This window comes from Furipterus horrens, unplaced genomic scaffold, assembly GCF_987537825.1.
Source record: "Furipterus horrens unplaced genomic scaffold, mFurHor1.1.pri manual_scaffold_10, whole genome shotgun sequence".
In the NCBI taxonomy this organism is placed as follows: Eukaryota; Metazoa; Chordata; class Mammalia; order Chiroptera; family Furipteridae; genus Furipterus; species Furipterus horrens.
The window spans coordinates 26,914,551-26,936,554 of record NW_028327180.1 but is presented as its reverse complement, the minus strand read 5'-3'; the positions used below and the strand labels follow the sequence as shown (position 1 = coordinate 26,936,554).

The following is a 22,004-nucleotide window of genomic DNA, read 5'->3' as shown; positions in this document are numbered from 1 at the left end:
ATATTTTAATAATTGTACAGAGTAAAATGTTTCATGAAAAGCTCTAATTTACTTTATCATTTCACTACTGACAGAAATTAATATTTTTATGTTATTTGTTATTGTTTTGTTTGTTTCTTATATAATTAGTTCTGAACCAACTATGCCTCAAGATAGGTCTCTGGGTAGGAATGCCAGTGGTTTTATTGTTTTGACATGTTCTCTAACCATATTAAAATTGTTTTCACAGAAAACTATTCACATCATAGATTATCATCTTGGCTTCTCAGGTCCACTTGACATTGTTGATCTGGAAGCAAAGCTTGCCTTCTCTTCCTGACTTTTGGCCTAACCCGAGTCAATTGTGTCCATGTAACTTAAGCACAGAGTTTTAACCAGACAGTTCCTTCTTCTGCCCGTGGTGGGGCTCAGAGCATTAACTAACTCAGGTGCCTGGTAGATTACAGACCGGGGTTAGAGTAATTAAAAGTCTGCTAATTTTGTATTGGGCTTTTTCCGGTTCATCAGTTACCTCTGAAAAACAACAGAGACGAAATTCTGGACAGTTAAGAACTTCAGCTGTATGATTCCTGGCTGTGATGTAGGATCAGGCGTCCCACCAGGATCAAGCACAGATCATTACTGAATCTTGTAGGGAAATTTAGTAATGAGCAGAGCTGGTTTTGACACCTGCTCATCAAACTGTATTGCTGAAAATTTTAGCTGGTTCACTCGACTAGTCTCATTGACTGAAAGTTAAATGTGTGAAGCTCAGTATTATTAGCTTTCAGTTTACCATAAACTGTTGAGGGCCCTAACCACAAAGGAAATATTTATCTGCAAGATGACAATAAACAACAGGGTGCTGACCATGAGGGCGTTGCAGAACAACCTCACACACACACACACTTCTACTCAGGTTTTGCTACCTCTGAGAATATATCTATTCAGTGGGACTACAACAGTTGCATTCTCCCTGCCCCCAAATTCATGTAAGGAACAAAACCGGGGCTTCTCCAGCGTCACTGTTACGGCCTCGAACGAGAAAGCCTTGTCACTAGGGCGGGGACGGGAAGGCCCTGGAGCGCAGCAGTGGTGACAGTATCTGAATTCCCTCCTCTGCCGCTGATTGGTGGAAAACTAGGAGGCATCGGCCAGCCCCCCTGCGGCTCGACTCGCCATTGGCTGGGAAGAGATGACAATCAAGGCGGGCCGAGAAGGCTGTACTCATTCCAGCTCCGTGCTGCCGCTGGGGTCCTGTTGCGCTGTCGCCTTTGCAGCTGCCGCCAGGGTCCCTTCGGCCGTGCCTCTCCGTGGGGGCTGCCTCCCCAGCTCCTGGAGCAGACGCTATGGTGAGTGCTCTCAGCCAGGTCAGGCTGAATCCATTCTCCGCAGCTGGACCGTCCTGGCTGCCCAAGGGAACCGGCTGCGCCACCGGAGCTTGGCGCGGTGGCTCGGAGAGCGCACCACTGGTCGCGGGAGTAGCCTCACTGTTTGCCTGCGTCCGGGGCTGGGGAGGTGGGGCCGCCGGGGGTCGCGACGGGGACGGGGGATGCCTTTGCTTCCAAGGAGGTCAGCCTTGCTGCATCGTGCGGTGGCTTCGCGAGCTCGGTAAGGGGACGTACGGCGGAGGCGCAGGAGTTTCCCAGCTCAGGCGGGCCCCCCAAGTGTGGGAGGCTGAGCGCCACTGTGTGGGAGGTGCAAGGTTCGCGTCCTTTCTGCCACGCTTCCCGCTGCCCAACCTGGCTTCGAACCGTGACAGGTGAGTGGGGATAAGGAGGTGGCATGGGGGTGGGGTACACGATGATGGAGAGGATCTGTCCTTTATTGGGGCGTGGCTTACGCCCCTCTGATGCCCCTCTCTAGCAGCGAGTACCCCGAATAGATTGGACTAAGGGGACGGGGCACCAGGTTAAAGCAGCGCAGTGGCAGCAAATTCGAGCTCAAGCCCTTCCCACCTACAGCTGGTTCTTGACTCAGGTTTTCCTGTCTCCGCAGTACGGATTTGTGAACCACGCGCTGGAGCTGCTGGTGATCCGCAATTACGGCCCGGAGGTGTGGGAAGACATCAAGTAAGTGACTGGCTCCTTGACCTTAGGTCCAGCGCTGGCGCTGCGTGTGGGGGTTCCCCAGGCGTCCTCCCGCGCTGTCGCCTGCTCCTCGATTGATTCATCCTCGGCTTCCTGCTCCTGTCGCGGGCGCGCATCTCGGAGATGCCTCCGCCCGCCGCTCCCGGCTGCAGCTGCGCTCCCACGCTCCGGAGCGGGACCCTGAGAGGAGGGGCAGCCCGGGCGGGGCAAGGCTGGGAGGGCGAGAGCCAAGGGAAGGAGCCTCAGGGTCACCGCGGCCTCCCGACCCGGCCTGAGCGTGGGAACGCGCAGCCAGCGTCCCACGGATCCCAGGCTTTGCAGGCCCGGTGGCTCCCACGCGAAGGGCCAGGGGGACCACAAAGGCTTCCGCGACGTTCAAGCTCCCGGAGGCCTTAGAAACGAAAGGAAACCTTGGCTCGTTTAAAATGTGCACACCTTGCAGACACAAAAATAGTTGAGCCATTTCAGCATGCTAGAACTCGTTTCTCTTGAGACTATTTCATGAGCAACTGTGAATCACATGCATTTATTCATTCTGAAATAAAGTGTAATTGGAATGTTTGCTCCTTCATTTCCCCCAAATCATCCGCCTTACGCACGCTTTTTGTTTCTACTGTGGTGACGGCTGTCAGTTGTAGGAGGGCATCTTAGTATGTCAGTCTAGAGCTATGAGCTCAGGGCTCTGGATGAGAGTTTAAATCTGTTGAAATGATGGGTCATCTCTGCAGCCACATTGAACAGTTCAATTTAAAAGAGGCTTTTTCCTTTGTTGCTCTCTCATTCTGGTGAAATTTGCATTTAACTTATTGTATAGATGACCACAACCAACCAGCTAAACCAAAATCATGTTTTAGGATTTTCGTATTGGAATAACTATCTGTCACATCCAAATGGAGCTGGAGGGCGTGGTACCTTGGTGGGTAGAGAAAATGTTGTTATTATATACTCCTGTTTCCTGTCCTCCCTGATTACACTTCATTATGTCAAGTAGATGATACTTTTGTGCTATTTTTTTTCCTAAATAAATTGCAATTATTAGCAATCAGGCCTTATTATGCAGTTACATGATAGGGATTTTTTTGTAAATATGTTTCCATGAAAATGACCAGGGTTAGATATTAAGCACTGAAATTCAACTTTTCCTTCTTTTGGGTCTGTATCAATGAGCATTGTTTCACGATCCATAAGCCATATTTATGTTACCTCAGGGCATCTTTACATGTTATGTTATTCAGTTGAATCAAATGAGAATCTAGGCACTAATGCTTACTTCGAGATTTCAGTTTTCTGTGAACCTTATTAATACCTTCATAATTATTATTTTGCTTGGTGGACAGTTATAGAGATGGCAGATATCAAGAGCAAGGTTTTATACAGTGTAACAACTATAGGATTACTTTTAAGCCACTTTCTTTGTAAATTTGTGAAAACATCGAGCATATCCTTCAGATAATGTTTTCTCATCTTTAAGTGGAAATTTCCAATTTTTCTGGTTGCTATGCTGTGACAATGAATATATATTTAGCATTTTGAGAGCACAATTAAAGATGTCTATATGGTTAAACAGTCATTACATATTTTAACCAGATTTAGAATGTATATCCTACTCATTATCAATTTACATCATTGTTAAATACAAAGATGGAAAATTATACATTACAGAGAAATTTATCAGAAATTGAAAAAATTAAATTATCAAGTGATTTGTTTGTATGGACTACATTTTCCCCCAGATAAGGTCAAACTATCTAAAAAATATACAAATCACATCGATATGAGAACTTAACTCTGTCAAATCACTCCATGAACAGCGTTACACTCGACTTTAAATACAAATTATTAATTTTAATTTAATATCGTTATCTTTTAACACCCTAATATATCTTTAAGTAGCTTTAAACAGTGTTCTTAATCTGTTCAAATGCTCATAATTTAAATCATTCAAATCACTTTTTTCTCATAAAATAAAATTTTTAAAATAAAATTATGTCAAAGATTATGTGTCCATGAAAGGAAAATACTTTTATTTAAACTAGCATTTTTAATCCAGGTGTTCATCTTTATTCTTTTTTTTCACCCCTAACCTTCTTTTCGGTGGAACTTATCTTTTCTTGGGCAAAGTTTAGTGTCTGAACTAGAGAAAATAGTACAGCTTCCTGTACCGAGTGGATTAAAGCAGCTGGTCATTGATTTCCAACCCAGTGAGTACCCCTGAGGGGTTGTTTCTAAGGGCTCTGGGGAAGGAAGAGCATATGTTTATCCAAACTTAGAGATTCTCACTTCCTATGGGCAGGTGAGGAAAAGTTAGAGGAGTTTAATTTTAAAATGCTCCTTGGGAGATTCTGATCCCTTCTCCCCACCTTACCCTCTGCTCTAGGGAGGGTCACTGTAATCAATGGTCTAAAATACTTAGAGTTTTAACTTTCATGAAAAACTGAATATATGAAAAACATTATTTTGTCTCAGTAAGTACTAAAGACCTTTATCTTTATTTTTAGTCTGTGAGAAACTATCTAAATTAATGTTTAGAATTTCCATAATACTTTTTTTATGATTTGGTAAGAAATGGCCATCCATTTTTCATGAGAAAGGATGCCAAACATTTAATGACAAATAAAATCCTAAGTAACAGATTCCAGACAGAAAGTTCTAAGTGGATAAGAGCCAAAAATGCTTCGTTGTAAACTCAGTATCTACTTACACTCCCAACAATGTAACCATTTCCCAAGAGCTTTAAATTGCTCTTTTAAAGAAAAAGAAAAAATGTTTGATGGAGGGTAAATAAACTTTCTTTTAAAACGTCAGATAGTAAATATTTTAGGTGCTGCAGATCAGGAGTCAATATTAAGGATATTATGTAGGCGCCTATATAACTATTAAAACATAATCATTTAAAAAAGGTATAAATCATTCTTTGCTCCTCGACCTGACAAAAACAGGTGGTACGCTGAAGTTGACCAGCTGTCTATAGTTTGCCCACCTCTGATCTAAACCATAAATACATGTGAAAAAAAGCAAAAGAGACCTCTGAATCTACTTCAAATCATTTGTTGTTTTCCTTAAGCCATGGTTCCTAAGGGATGAGCAAAAGCAACTATCATTTCAGAAAAGAAACATGAAGTCAAGATACACATATTAGCAAAGTATCTAAACACTTGATTCTGTCATCTCTGTTACCCTGTCATCAGCCCTGGCAAAACTAACCTTTGGGTCAAATTATAAGGTTTGATTTTTGTTTTTTTAACTTCATTGGACTGTGGCTGAGCAGCATGGAGCCCAGGTGATAAGCCAGGTCATTGTAATATTTCAGGGTTTTCTTCGATGATATGAGGTAACCATGAAAGTCAAGCTGGGTCTTTGTTTTCTTACCAATCAGCAATTTTTGAGAATTAAAAAAAAAAAAATCACAGAGGCATTTTATTGGGTGAATCAAGAAGTTTTCCACATTAAAATGAGCACCAGAGGATAAATCACAAAATCTGTATTCTCCTTCTTAACATACCCAGACCTAATTATGGCCAACATTAACTAGACATTGGTGCTGCTTGCAAGGAACATTGTCCTTTAGACTCTTTCGATGGCAAATGTTTTTCTTCATTGTGTTGGAAAGTGATAATTCTGGGTGGATACTCTGCAGACATCAACAGGAAAACACACTTAAAGAAATCTGTATAACTGACCCAATTGTACAGATGACAACTCAGAAAACATGAAGAGTTGCAGCTTTTCCATTTGCTACTTGGCCATTTTGTTCATTAAAAATGAAACCGTGCGGAAAATGGTATCTTTGTTTACATCTAGCAAAGTGAAACATCTTTCTCTGTATCAAAAGCTATTGAGGTTAAAGAAGTTTCTACTCCAGGTAAACATTCTGAAGTATTGATTTATTTCCTTGTTACTGTGGCGTTGCTTCTCTTGCACATTCTGATCTACTTGCCCTTCATTCCTGAATCATGAAATATGATATTGTTGCTTTACTGAAATTCTTTGTGGTCAATGTTCAAATCACTCAAACACGAGGACCTTTCAGTCCTCATGTCCCAGTTACTTTCAGGACTCCAGCCTCCTGGGCCAGTTCTCTGTTTCTGAAGCACATTTTAAAGAACAGCAACAACAACAAACAATTATATATCAATAGTGATGTTACTTCGCCAAAATCCATGTCACTCGTGAGAGCATTTGCTGTTACTGTTTCCAGTTCTTGGAGGAGTGAATACATTGAATTGAAAGCACTGACCTTTATAAACCAGCTGAAAGAAGGTCCAGGCAGGAGGCCTTCACTGCATTTAAAGGGTCTCACTCTGTGGTAGCTCTCAAACTAAAGTCTGGCCTCCATAAATTAAGACTCATTGGGAATCATTGGTTTGAGTTACTGAAAATTGAGAAACCATATATTTAAAAAAAATCCTCACCTGAGGATATGCTTATTGATTTTAGAGTGAGAGGAAGGGTTTGAGAGAGAGCAGAAGAAGAGAAGCATCAGTTGGTTGCCTCTCATACATGTACATGCCCTGCCCAGGGATTGAACCTGCAACCAAGGTATGTACCCTGACCAGGAATCGAACCTGCAACCTTCTGGTGTCCAGGACAGCGCTCAACCAATTGAGCCACCCAGCCAGGGCAACATTTTATGTTTTTAATTTTTAAGATATTATATACAGTTATTATCTATGTTTTATATGGGAGATTTTAATTTTCATAATGGTTGCACACTAGTCAGCATTTATGATGTCCTTACAGCCCACTACAAGGGACCATTCCAGGATTTATTGACAAGATGACACTTATATACTGTCTATTGTATGGCATATGCTGTGATAATAGTTTTTAAAGGACCAGGACTCTTGTGAACTGTTATTGGTCAGGTAGATTGTTTGATGTACATTGACTTTTTCTGCCTCAGGCCAGATCTTGCTTTGAGACGCCTGTGTTTAAGCTCTTCCACTTCAGAATGCTCATTTTTTCACACCTCTACACGAAACTTCTTTACCTAAAATCCTAAAAGTAGATCCTGATCTACTTTCTTTTTGTAGCATTCATAATAGGTTATAAAATTTGAGCGTATATTATGTTTCTTGCTTATTGCTTACTTCTGCCAGCTAAAATGTAAGCCTTATGAGGGCAGGGAAATTTATCTCTTTTGTTCATTGGTATATGAAAAGTGCTTAGAAAAGTGCACAGGGCATAATAAGTACTCGAATATTTGTAACAAAACTCCATTCCCTGGGGTGGGGCATGGAGGGCATTAGTGGGAAAGAATGAAGAGTGACTGGGAGTTCCTGAAAATTTTTAGGATAAATATAAATAAGGAATTCTAAATATTCTGAATAATTCATTGGAATTCAGTGTGAAATTTTTAATGGAAGTGATTTTTTTTTTTCATGTCCTCCTGTTTAGTTTATATTTCAGCCTCCCTCCAGGGAGCATGCTAGGCTGATCAGCTCAGGAAGTAAAACTTAAAAGATAAGGGAGCTTATTTTATTAAAATGAAAGATAGGAAAGAAAGGATGCACTGACTCATAGTAGGGGAATTCTAGGGAAATGACCATCCCTCTATTTTATTTAGAGTGACTTTGCATTCTATGTGTACCTCATTTATTTAATGGTTGTAATGGATTGTTTCCAAGAAACTGAGCTTTTTACAGAAATAGATGTCATTTGATTTATCCCAACTGGGAGAAACAGAATAGGACACAATGAAAGCATGAATTAATTTGTACATTATTATATATTTAATTAAAATTTATATTTTATTAAAATGCCATAAATCAGAGGCTTCAAAATGCCAATCTGTAGACCAATGCTTTTTCATAATAAAATGTTACTGACAAATGAAAAAAATTAGCCTGTCCTTATTCTTCAAATTGGCAATTCCATTTCCAGGCATATATTTGTTAGTTACAAAATATTCATCATAACGTTGTTATACTTGTGAAAAAAGTAAAACCAATCTAACTATGTACTAAAACTTTAATATGTCTATAGAATGCAATCTCATGCAGTTGAGTTATAGAAATATATTTACTAACACAAAAACATGTCAAAAAAGAGGATTTTAAAGCAGTATGATCTCGTTTGTTATTTATACAAGTATATTCAAGCATGAACAACTTGAATATACAGTATTCCCTCACTTATCGTGGGTATTACATTCTAGACACCACCACCCCCGGCGTGATAGGTGATAATCCACGAAGTAGGAACCTTACATTTATTTTAGTATTTATATATATTTTAAGGCTTTAAAACCCTTCCCACACACTTATAAACTATTCCCAGTCCCTTATTAACCTTTCCCACTCCCTTATTAACCTTTTCCTCACTTTTATAAACACTACTTATGTTCTTAAATATATTCTATACTCTTAAACCTATGTAACTCTAACAACATATGTATACAGTACCGCAAAACCCCGCGATATAGTGAATAATCCATGGTAAATAATTAAATATAATATTTTAAAAAATCCCGCGATACACTGAGGCCACACAATAAGTGAACCACAATATAGAGAGGGACTACTGTAATATTAGCAGCCATTATCTAAAAATAGTGGAGTACTTTTAAAGTTTTTTTTCTTTCCTATACAAATGGTACTTGACTTACTATGGTTTGACTTAAGATTGTTTGACTTTGTGATGGTGGGAAAGCAATATGCATTCAGTAACCTCTGTATTTCAAATTTTGGATTTTGATCTTTCCCGGGCCTGTGATGTGCAGTAAATGCTCTCACATGATGCTGGGCGGTGACAATGAGTCCTAGCCAGTCACGCGATGACAAGGGTGAACAACTGAAACTCAACACTATAGACAGTATATTGTGTTTCCAGCACTTTTTAGATACTCTAGTTCATAAATTACATGAGATATTCAACACTTTACTAGGAAATAGGTTTGTATTAGATGATTTTGTCCAACTGTAGGCTAATATAAGTGTTCTGAGCACATTTAAGGCAGGCTAGGTTAGGTGTATTTAATTCATTTTTGACTTACCATATTCTCGACTTACATTTCCAACTTACGATAAGTTTATTGGGACATAACCCCATCATAAAAGTCAAGGAGCATCTGTATTTTATATTTTTGTAAAAATATTAATTAGAATGCAGAAGATATATAATTGAATTTATTGAAAGATATGTCTGTCTTTATAGATTATATTGTCATAATTTGGGAATATTTCTCTGATTTCAAGTATTAAAAAGACTTAAGACTTTGAAGATGTGTTCCTTTCATTTAATATCTGTGTATGTTCAGCCAAAGGAAGAAGAATTTCACATCTCTTCTATAGCTCTTTGAATTTTTTAATAGGTAGACATGGGAAATACTATGGCGATTAGTAATACATGTGTCATGCTTCAACTACTTAGAATATAATGTTGTGGAAGGTGGGTTATATTGTTGCTCCCATTTTAGAAAAGAGGATTTTATTGCTCAGGTGCTTTATGTGATTTGTCCAAGATTTTTTGGATTGTGGGCTCTGAAATTCAAATTTCTGTGCCTACCAAATCTTCCCCCCCCACACACACACCTGTACTGCTATACATAATTGTGGGCAAATAAGTGGTATGCTCTGAAAAACACCAGGTTTTTAAAGTCTATCTCCATTCCACCCTAACCTAAGATATACCATTATTTGAAAGTGTTCCCTTGAACAAAGACTAGTATCAGAGCTGCAAGGAGCAGTTCTGCTTGGCCAGCCTTGTCAGCATCTAAGGAGATATTTTGAGCTACTCTGTTGAAAGTTTACCTAATAATAGTGACTAGTTTCTCTTGAATATTTTCCTGGCAGTGTACATGATTTGGAAGAATTGGACTGAGGGTCAAAGACTGATGTCCAAGTTCCACATATTTTTGTGAATTTAACATTGGGAAAGAGATCTGGATACTTGTCATTTCTCTTCTTTAGATTGCAATATTTTGGACAATAGATCTCCCTTTGCTCACTTGTTTGAGAAAAATAATCCAAATCCTATCAAAGTAAATATTATGTAAAATTATGACAACTATTAAAATTACTACAATGACCTTTTATTAATACTGTGTATATTTTGAGCAACTTTATTTAATAAGCTAAGGATATGTTAGAAGATGTCTGTCCACTTAACACTCACTCTTTAATATGTTTAAAACACAGCTCTTGGTCTTACCTCCCTGTCCACCTCCAACAGTCTTTCCCAATTCAGCTGCTGGTGACAACATCTATCCAGTTGCTCAGGCCAAAACTTCAGTGTCATCCTTGTGTCCTCTTCTTTTCTCACACCCTGTATTCAGTTCATCAGCAGATCATGTTGGGTTTGCCCTGAGAATATATCCAAATATGGACCACTTCTCTCTCTCTCTCCACTAATTCCACTCTGAATCAAGTTACCAGCATTTCTCACCAGAATAGTGGCAATGGTCTCTTAACTGGTCTCCTTGCTCTCTCCTAGATCCTTTGGTCCATTCTCAATGCATTAGCAAGATTGATTCTTTTAACCAGGTCTGCTAGTCTCAGTGCTCATATCAAAAGTACTCAGACCCTCCGTCTCTCAAGTGAATGTCCAACCCCATGTTACCTATCTGATCCATTCCCTTACAGCTGCTCTGTCCACCTCTGTTCTGGCCACACTGGCCTCTGCTGTTCCTCCACCTCCACAGGCTTCTCCCTGTCAACCCTTCCACACTTGCTCTTCCCTCTGCCCGGAACACTCTTCCCCAGTTGGCTCCTGGCTCACTTCCAGAGCTCCTTCAGACTTCACTCAATTGCCAGCTACTCAAAGAGGCTTCCAGCTGTTGTACTCCAACTACCTGACTTTATTTTTCTCCAAAAACTTACCATCATATATGTTACTAATTAGCTTTATGCCTTTTCTGTTGCCCCTCTTGGGATACGTATTTCTAAGAGGTCAGGCACTTTTGTTTATTTTACTAAACACTGTATTCCCACTGCCTAGAACAATGCCTGGAATATATAGGGACTAAACAGATAGTATTTGCTTACTATTTATTAAACCAAAAGTCATTTCTTGATTATATTTAATATCAGATGTTGTATTGGGTGTGAAAGTACTATTTAAAAATTAGCCCTGCTAAAATGTCTTTACCTGTATCATTTTAATTTGGGGAGGGGAATGTGAAACCATTTCCTCTCAATCATTAGACTTTTAAGTACAACACATTGATCTAAACAAAGTTGTCAAAAACAAATTCTATTTTAGATATGAAACCATTGTTTATACAATCATTGTAATGATAGTACCTAATTTTTATTCCAGCTTTTTTTCCATTTCTCTCTCTTATTTTGTTTTCCAGAAAAGAGGCACAGTTAGATGAAGAAGGACAGTTTCTTGTCAGAATAATATATGATGATTCTAAAACTTATGATTTGGTTGCTGCTGCCAGCAAAGTTCTCAGTAAGTTGAATATGACTTCCCTTCTTTGGCTAAGTTACATGTGGAAGTCCAAAGGAATGCATGGTACAAGATCACACTGTATAATTATGCAGGTTGTACATTGCACAACCCTGGTGGGAAAGACATTTCCACATAATATTGGGCTTAGGATATGCTGAATCTTCTTTTTCCTTTTACAAACTCTTCAGAGACTAAAGGAGCTCTCTGCCATGTGCTGGGGAAGAAAAACGAACTATTGATTCTTAATGTAATAAGTTGATAATGTAATAACTTATGTTATGATGTCAACAGCACAGTCGTTAGGCAAGTGTAGTATGCAAAAAAGGGTATGTACTAGTCCCAAATCTCTTTTGTAATGACAAGTTTTGTTAGCCATTGGTAAAAGAAGCAGGAAACAGATGTACATCAGACAAAACTCACATGAAGAAGGCAAAATTCAAAGAGAGAGCTTCAGGGAAAAAATGTGTTTCTCAAAGTAGTGTCTTATTCTCAGAGTGCTCAATTTATAACTAAGCTACAGTTTGGATATAGGAGAAAGGAGCTTTTTAGCTTTGCCAAATATAACTAGAAGACCAAATACTACCTACTGCAGAATACAAGAATTATTTTTTTAAATGATAAATGCTTACTAATAAGAGAAAAATATACAATCTCATTAGTAATCAAAATTGAAACAATTATGAAATACTCTTCATATAAATTTGTCAATTTTTAAAGATTAAATATCTAGTGTAGTTGAGGATAGAGTCCAAAAAGAAATCATACACTACTTTAAAAAATGTTCAAATCTTTTAGGAATATTTCCTAAAGAAAGTATTAGATTTATTTGCACTAAGATTTATGTGTGCTTTCATTTCAAAGTTACTTATATTATCAAAAAATTTAAAAAGCCTACATTTTGAATAATTTTGTTTCATCTCTGTGTTTAGTGAGATAGTGATTAAACTGATCTTACAAAAACAATTTTAAAGGTTTAAGAAATAATAATAATTGCATATAAACAAAAATGTAAGATATTAGGGTGCATACTATATTCATTCAACTTAATAATATGTATACTTAAATAGAGAAGAATATTTTGAACCAAAATATTATCACATGCATTCTGGATGATTTTCAAGATCTCCCTGTATTTAAAAAATGATAATAAGTTATACATTAAATATATACTTTAAAAAACTCAAAATTAATTGACTAGTTTGTCACAGAAGCTGAGAAACTGATTATTTTGCTACTAAGTACAAATCTACACTGTTAGCACACTTAATATGTTGTCTTCTCATATTTCATTGTATTGTTCTGGCTGGAAACTTTCATGCGATGTATATTCACTACGCACAAAAATTGAGGATATTTAATTTTTTTACTATGCATGTGTCTTCATTCTTCCCATTAACAACAGTGTACCTATAATATGGTCTGTTTTTGTTATTCTCTCAAACCAATGAAATAGATCTCAATGCTGGAGAAATCCTCCAAATGTTTGGGAAGATGTTTTTTGTATTTTGTCAAGAATCTGGTTATGATACAATCTTGCGTGTCCTGGGATCTAATGTCAGAGAATTTCTACAGGTAAGCAAGTCGAGGTTTTGCAATTAAGAGCTCTGAATTCATGAATCTCAAACCTAGGCTCTATCTAGGATCCTTTATTTCAGTCAGCTGGGTGAGAGTGTCTTGCTGCTGAAATGGAATCATAGTGACATTTTTCCTAATTCACATAAAATAATAGTTATTAGAAGGTCTTGAATACATTTTAACATTTTTGCTCCGTATTTTTTCTTTAACTTTTGGTCGCTGACAGTAAATATACAAGTTGTAAATTAGCGTTCTTTGAAAAACTCATCATGGCCTATTGTGGTTGTTCAACTGCCTTTTTTTCTATTGGTTGTACTTGCCACCAGTTGTGGTTTTATGTTGTGGCTCTATAATGTCGTCTTATCATTATTTTCTCTTTTTAAAGTATTCCTAGTTTGTATAGCTTAGTTAAATAGTATGTCAGGATCTATGATGTTCTACCTGGAGCTTGATGTTTAGGAAAAAAAACACCCTGGCTTTCAGGTGCTCTGCTACCAAAACAAATTTGAGAACCATTACTCCAAGTTACATATTAATCTACTGTAGAAAGGAAAATAACAGACCTTGCAAAGTCAGTTTCAGGTGAAGGAAAAGATAACTAATATCACCAAAGGCCTTTGTTTTAGATTCTTGTTAATCACCTTAAAAGTTTTTTTTTTTTTTTTTTTTTTACTAGTTAAGTACACATTAGATGAAAAGCTATTTTTGGATTGTCTGTCCTATTTTAAGCACAGACCATCTGTGAGATCTTCTTGAAATGTGTTAACGTTGAAAACTATGTGGTGATTCGTAAAAGATATTTCCAAACTGGCTACTCCAAGCAGCCAGGCCTCGCTGGAAAATGATGTCAGTGCAATACCAGCTGAACCAAAGCCCAGTTTTGAGGGAATGTAAACGGCTTTCAATCCAGCTGCATTATTGACTTAACAGCCAAAATAAGAACTTGAGTGTTTAATCAGAATGTCTGTTGTTTACACAGTGACATTTTTCTTATAAACCTGAAACAGCATTAAATCAAGATGGAAACTGATTTGCAATCCCCTGCCATGGATTTACCAAATGACTGGTGTCAAAAAAAGCTGCCACTTCCCAGTGAAGCAGCTGTCAGGAGATACGTAAATTAAACTTTAACAGGCTGTATTTAAATAAATGATGTTAAATGGGTTAAGGTTACATATCTAAAAGTATTTTGAGACTTTAAATTTTTGAATACATATTTCATTATTTAATACTGTCACCTTATTAACGGAGTTTGAACTTACATTTTCTCTTAGTTTTATGTTTCTCTCAACGGCCATGTTTACATAACAAAAAAAAAATGTTCAGATATTTTTACAAATTTTTTTTTGTTTTACTTTATCTCACTGTGGCCATCTGCTCAATTTGTAGTGGTGCAGTAAGAGATCAGGCATAGATTCTCTATGTTGAGAGCTGTGCTGTTCCAATAGGATGGCTCCCAGCTACATGTGGCTGAATTCTGAGCTCTACCACTGTCTTCATTCCCCCCACACTTCCGTGGAAGTTTACCATTATCTAGAGATTGGATAATTTCCCTGTCTCTCTCATAACTCATGACTCCCCCAATCTCTTTTCCATTCTATGAGTAGTGATTTTTCTGAAATGCAAATACAGCTCCTCATATACATACATATATATTTTTTTATTTTATTAAAAATTTTTTTTTTTTTTGCTTAAACTTTACTTCAGTGACTCCCATTATTCATTGGGAAATGTCAAAAATAGTCAGAATGATTGAAACTATTTATATTCCTTATCCATTCTGCTTCTTCCACTCCCCTAGCCTAACCAAACATAACTTTAAAAAAAAAAAGTTTTATCTTGCTCTCTTTATCTTCTGAGATTTTGCATCTGCTTTTTCCTTTGTCTGAAATGCTTGTGCTCCTTTTCACCTAGATAAGTCCTGTTTATCCTACTGGTCAAATTACTTCTTCTGGAAAGACATCACTCTTCTTTTCAGTCTCTATGCTCACTCGCTCAGGGTCACTGACGTTTCTCATGCTTTCAGAGCATGTTTCTTTTCCCAGCCATAGTTATTCGCACGCTGTATTATCATTTCCTGCTTGTTGGGCTGGAATGTAAACTTTATGAAGCCAGAAACCATTATAACCTCTTAATGACGGTATCTTTACGGATACAATCTGTGTGTCTGGGAATGAATAGATATCTTTCTCTCTTTTTCTTTTTTTATGAAGATTTGCTGTTTGTGTAAATATAGGAAGCAAATACACCAATAGCTCAAGATTAACTGTTTTACTAAGAATAACAACAACAACAACAAAAGCCCATTTTCAGTGAAACTATACAACCTTATTTACAGGTGAACCAAAGATTGAATACAAAGGAAGAGATAACCACACATTAGCCTGAAATCCTTGTCAGGAGTTTTGAATATCAGCCATATTTGATAATATGTGGCCTCTGGGAATAGCACCCATGTCAATCCATGCAGCAGGGTTACCAATTAATTTTTAGTGGTGTTCCATTGTTATTACATTATATATTCTTTACTTCCCCAATGATTTTACAGAGGTAAAATGAAATTAAAACGAGTATTGAAGGCTGCTAGGTTGACTATTGAAAAAGAAACAAGCAATATAAAATCTCAGAGATGAGTCAGGATCGAAATGATGGGCCTGTTTAAATATGCATAGGAATCTCAGTTGAATAATATTACAAATATTCTTTCATAATTTGCTGGAAGTATTGGCTCCTTTAACTAATATTAGAGTAGTGTCGGTTTTACGCAGTCCCTCAGTTCATTTACGTGGGAGGTTCCTCTGACAGTGCCCCTTTTCAGCCTGCTGTGGGATTTCCAATTCACAACGGGTTAAGGTTTTGACCCCAAAAACAGAATGCTGTGGTTTGGCCAGCCCCCATGAGCAATCTGGGATTGATGATAGATCTAAAATTCTTAAATGTTTGTGCAAAGTGTTATTTTGGGAAATATGAGGATTTTTCTGAACAGCTGTGAAATTCTAATACTTCCCTAAATTATTTATAATATTTCTTAGAAAAAAATGCGCCATTCATTTTATTTTTAACTTTTGAATTTCCAAAGGACCTTTTTTTTCAACACCCAAAATGTCAATGTCTGTAACCTGCAGTTTTAAAATTGACAAGTGAGGACTTTTAAAGGAAGATAAGTATTTCAGAATTGTAACAACTTTCTCTTCGAATAACTGGTATATAGTTTCACAATTTTGTGAAATACCGATTGTCAAATATAGTATTATATAAGTGGAAATTTTTAAAAACACAAATTTAAAAACTATCTTGTTTTTCAAAAGTGTGAGGAATAAAAAGAAAATGTTGTGCCTCATCCACTTCCCTTAAAAAAGAGAGGTTTGCAATGACTGATTTTTAAGATTTCTGCCAGATCTAAATTTCAATAATGTTCTCAAATAACACAGACAACTTCCTCCTTCCCATCCTCTTGGAAAGGATTCCTAGAAACTGAAACATCTCTCTGTCTCAAAACCTGTAAGGTGAGGTCTTACTCTACCCACATATGTGGATCGTTCAGGGATTTTCAGTAAATGTCCAGGAAGCAGGAAAAGAAGTAGCTAACTTCTGGAAATTTTGCCTCTGTAATTATGTATGAGCTCATTTTGCCATGCATACTATGAAGAAAATATGCATTTATTTTAAAACATTCTGAGATCTTTAAAAATATAGAACTTTAGAGTGCTTCTCAAAGGAGTAATACATTCTCGTTTGCTTCCTAAATCTGTGGAGTATGCTGAATCAAGACCTCCAGTACAGATTCCCAGGATGCCAGCACTATCTTTCTTCTGTAAGTGATAAATGCTAGGTGACAAAATGAGCTGGTCTTATGGATCTCAGAACTCCTGAGAAAAAAGGGCATTCAGTTTGCTTGTAGAAAAACCAGTGATATTACATCAGAACATTACAAGATGAAATGAAAACCTCAGTAATTTTTTGGGCATCTTGAGGCAAAATAGATAGTGAATCTGCTCACTATCCCTTTCCTGTTTCCTAATTTCATCAAGCTAAGAAGAATGAAGGGAAAGCGTATTTGAGGTTTTCTTTATTGATTCTTGGGAAGCTACTTATGCTGGAATGTATGTGTTTACTTTTCCCCCTATATTTAATGTAGATATTTCTTTGTAGTATGTATACTTTTTTCTTTGTGTACCTGCTTCCATGGGTATATTTAGAAATAAAATAGAATACCAGTTTTAATACGTAACTCTTGTTATCCTGAATACATTGCTGTAGCCTTGTGAATGACTCATTAGCTTTGTGTAGATAGCGGTATAAAATGTAGTGAGGATTTTCTCTTGGCTATTCTGAGATTCTTTTTTGTGACCTTTGATGTGGCTGCAAATGATTATAGTCTAACTACAAAGAAGGCACATTTTTAGCAATATAAATGTACTCAAATAAAAATAAGTTAATTTTTAATCACAAATTCCATTTCTCATAATAGACAGGCTGTGGTAATTACTTTGATTTTGAGAGAGTAAAACCAAGTAAGGAAAGCTGTAACTTAAGAAATCCTAAGAGTATTTTTATGTTAGATACTATCTAAAGAAAATCAATACTACATTAAGTGGTGTTAAAGCTTTTATGCTGCAGGAAAGCACTTTACTTGTCCATTTAATTAATAGTGAATTCAATAAAACAATAAATCTCTGGAGAGTTGGTTACCACAAAGACAAAAGATGAACGTTCTGACTTCGAATGTTTTGCTTTCCCACTTGCTTAGAAGTGATACATTTAGGCAACATGTTATTAGCAACAGCGATGCCTTCATTTAAATTAAAATGGCTCAGCATTTAGCGTGGAGTGCCTTATCTCTCCCTGACTTATGGCATGAAAATATGCTAATCTAATATGACACAGCATGAAAATAGATGAACATGAAAGTTATTTAGGCACTTTGACTTATGTTTAAGTACTTAGTAGAAGAAAAAAATTAAAAATTTTAAATATTAAAATACATAGTTCAAATTATTGGTTGACTTATTATTATTTTTTCTTTAAAATGAGCTACAACACAGTAGCTGGGTGAATATTAGGTAATTACCTAAATGCAGCAACAAGATGAATTTGGACTTTGTGGCAAATGGAGATAAATATAAAATTCCTTCAGTCATTTTTTTTCACCAGATTTTCTTTCACAATGTTTCAGCAGAAGTGTTTGGGATCAGGGAGGGTTATGAAGATTGGTCTTCATGTCCTCCCTTCTCAGGAAAGAATTCTACTACGAAACCTTGGCATAGAAAGAATCCTTCATACTACTCAACCAAGTAAAATAGTTTTGAGGCTTCAGCAGCTTGTAATATATATATATAAACTTCCAGTACTTAGTGTCTGCCATATTGGATTCCTTTTCACATGCCAATAGCAGCCTCTAGAGGCAATGAGGATGAATTGATGTTTTTTTTTTTTTAAGAAATGGACTGACTAGATTATAACAGATGTTGTTTGGGGGAAGAAAATTAAAAGCACTCTGCATCAAGGCATTTCAAAAAGAAACCAGATTCACCCAATTGAGGAGACTATTGAAACATTTATTCGAATCACAATGTCAACCTTTATGACCTAACTCAGGCCTCATCTTTACTTTGAAATCTTTGCATCCCATTCTCCCAGTCTGAGTTGTTGGGTCCTTTATTTATGCATCAAAAGCCATTCTGCATATTTGTCTGTGGAATAAACCATGAACTTCCTAAAGTCAGGGTCCTTGTCATGCAGATTCATATCCAACCCTCTACCCTGCTCCCAGCCTACACCATATAAGTGTATGATTGGTAATGCACATGGGATAACTTTATAGAATGAGTGGACGTTTGAATGGAAGAGACAGAAAATTAAACCATGGTGCCATAGGGGCCCTAGGGGAGAATTTCTCAAATTTGGGCCCCCATGGAGAGGCCTCATATTCACTCCAATTTCTCTCTGGTTTCTTATTGGATATTTCTGTTTCCCTAAATTGGCCTCTTTGAGACAATGGGAACAAGAACCATAGTTCAATGTTGGCTCCTCTCCAGCACCTTCTTTTTAGATACATTCTTTTGGGCCCATGGCATTCTCAAGTTATTTTGTTTTTCACATTCTCTTTAGCAATCATCACCAACTAGTTATTGGTAGGTTGCTATGTGCTTAGTGTGTTAGTTTTTTTATCGCTATCACAAATGTAAGTGCTTAAAGCAACACAAATTTATTATGCCACAGTTTTGTAGGTTTGAAGTCCAGAACAGGTCTCACTGGACCATGATAATCAAAGTGTCAGTAGGGCTATGTTTCTTTACATAGGCTCTAGGGCACAATCACTTCCTTGCTTATTCAGGTGTTGACAGGTGTTATAGGTCTGAGGACCCAGTTTCTTTGCTGACCATCAGCTGGGGTGGCCTTAGGGTCCTGGAGACCTCTCTCCATCCTTGCACATAAGTCTCCTACCTCTCTGAACCTGGAACAAAGTATAATTTTCTGCTCATGACACCATCTCTTTGACCTCCTGACATTGCACTTCCCTCTCTCTATAACCAGGAAAGAGTCTTAGCTTTTAAGGACTTAGCCACTCATATTATTAGCTGGCTCCACCAGGGTCATCTCTGACACTCTTCCCAACTCAAGAGACATAACCTCAATTCCATCTGCAAAATATCTTTTGGTATGTGAGGTGTCATATTCAAAAGGAGTAGGCGTGGAAATTATTTTGCTTAATGCACCTGGGATGTGCTAAATGTTTTATCTACATCATTTTATTTATCATGATTTTATCAGAAAAAATCAAGTTTTAGAAAAATTGGATAAATTACCTGTGTTACCATAAACTGTCATGCATATACAGCTGCCACAGACTTCTATAAATAAGTTTGTCTTTGCTTTAGCCCATAACTATATATATATTTTTTCTGTTTCATGGAATTCTTTTTATATTCCACTGGTTATTTATTATTTCTCTAAAATGCATTAATGATTAATAGCCACAGATATTTTTCTTAATTACTGTAGTAGAGTTTCAGGTTCTCGGTGGTTCTTGCCTTACAGACATCTCATTGCAGCAAGGGAGGGATGTGCGGTGTGAGTGTGGACTCAGCTGATCTGCCCACTAAGCTCAGATTGAGCCTTCTGTCTTTATCTTGCTTTCTGGAAGTCAGCTGCCACCGTGGAAGCATTATTCCTCATCGTTTCCTCTTTATTGCAGAACCTTGATGCTCTGCATGACCACCTGGCTACTATCTACCCAGGTATGCGCGCACCTTCCTTTAGGTGCACTGATGCCGAGAAGGGCAAAGGACTCATTCTGCACTACTACTCGGAGAGAGAAGGACTTCAGGATATTGTCATTGGGATCATTAAAACAGTAGCTCAACAAATACATGGCACTGAAATTGACATGAAGGTAATTAATGATCAGTAATGGAGACACTTCTAAACAATAGAAAATTAAAAATGATACTCGGTGAATTTACCTTTAATTATTGCAGCTAGTAGGCCTCACTAGAGGCATATACGCACCGTAACAGTGGCAACTACAGAAATCTTGTGCATTTGGCCTTGGGATGCAAGGCTATAAAGGAATACAGGCTACTTTTTTCCTTGTGGCAGCACATTTTTCTTTTTATAGATTACTTAAGGTCATGTGAAGTTTAGTTTGCATTCTCTGTGAGTACACACTGGCTGGAAAGGAGGAGGATATGTGACTGGCTAAGCTGTGTCCTTCAGAATACAAAAACAAAAACAACAATAACAAAAAAGTCCATAAAATGGACAGTCAAATTCTATAATATAAAATTAGATATTATTTTACTGTTTATTGTCTCATTGTGAATTTTGTCTGGTCCTAAAATATCATTGGGATATCTCATATTGTAACCTAAAAGTTTTGCTTTAAAAAAGATTAGATTACTTGCTGAAAGAAGCCAGGTCTTAAACTTTAGAATGTGTTGCTATTACTAATACAGACCACTAATTTTAAGAGATAATTTCAAGGTATTAATACAACAATTGTTTTCTATTTTAGGCATGTGTAATATTTGCATATATTAAAATTTTAATATTAGCCCCCTAAATGCAATGTTCAAAACCAGTTTCTTAGGTATTTAGGTTACTTTAAGTAAGTTGAAATGCATACAATTTGCACCATTTACCCTTTTGACATCCAGGTTATTCAGCAAAGAAATGAAGAATGTGATCATACTCAATTTTTAATCGAAGAAAAAGAATCTAAAGAAGAGGATTTTTATGAAGATCTTGACAGATATGAAGAAAATGGCACCCAGGAATCACGCATCAGCCCCTATACCTTCTGCAAAGCTTTTCCTTTTCACATAATATTTGACCGGAACCTAGTGGTCACTCAGTGTGGCAATGCCATATACAGAGTGCTTCCCCAGGTAAATAACATCACACTTTCTTGGGGCCTGAAACAAAAGGCCATAAAGGCACTATTATTATATGTGATCATTCATTTATTTAACCTTTTTACTATGTATTAGGTGATGTGAGCTAGTGTATTTAAGCATAATGCTACTTTTCCTACAACAGGTATTTTTTTCATAAAAAGTGGGAATGCTATACCCTTATAAAATGAGAAAATGGGTAACTTTCTAGTAACAATCAACTTTCACCTATTTTATTCATTGAATTCATATTCATTGGATATCTGTTATCTGAAAATAGCTTCTGGAATCAACCTTTGACATTTTCAGGGAAAAGAAAATAATTTTAAAGCCATTAAAGAGTAAAAACAATAGAGATTATTATCACAGGAGTTAGTAGAAAAAGCATCAAAGGATAACAGTTGGGACAATGATGCAAATCTACATTTGGTTTGCATTATTCTGATCCATTTGTAAAATCTTTCCTTTCTACTCTACCAGCTCTTGAAGTTGTACAGGACATGTATCTAGAGATACTTTTTTGCTTGTAATTAAAGGCTTGATAATTCAGGATTAGCCTAAGTGAGAT

At 37.0% G+C, this 22,004-nt stretch overlaps 1 protein-coding gene across 1 annotated transcript in view; it reads left to right on the top strand.

Moving 5' to 3' along the window:
• The first annotated feature begins 1,199 nt into the window (after positions 1-1,199).
• The window catches only part of GUCY1B1 (guanylate cyclase 1 soluble subunit beta 1), a 33,362-nt gene continuing 12,557 nt past the window's right edge, over positions 1,200-22,004 (top strand). Inside the window, exons 1-6 of the mRNA XM_090288814.1 lie at positions 1,200-1,331; positions 1,978-2,051; positions 11,365-11,465; positions 12,919-13,037; positions 20,239-20,436; positions 21,200-21,430. Coding sequence (XP_090144940.1) covers positions 1,329-1,331; positions 1,978-2,051; positions 11,365-11,465; positions 12,919-13,037; positions 20,239-20,436; positions 21,200-21,430 — 726 coding nt within the window. The 5' untranslated portion in view covers positions 1,200-1,328. The remainder of the gene's footprint in view (positions 1,332-1,977; positions 2,052-11,364; positions 11,466-12,918; positions 13,038-20,238; positions 20,437-21,199; positions 21,431-22,004) is intronic.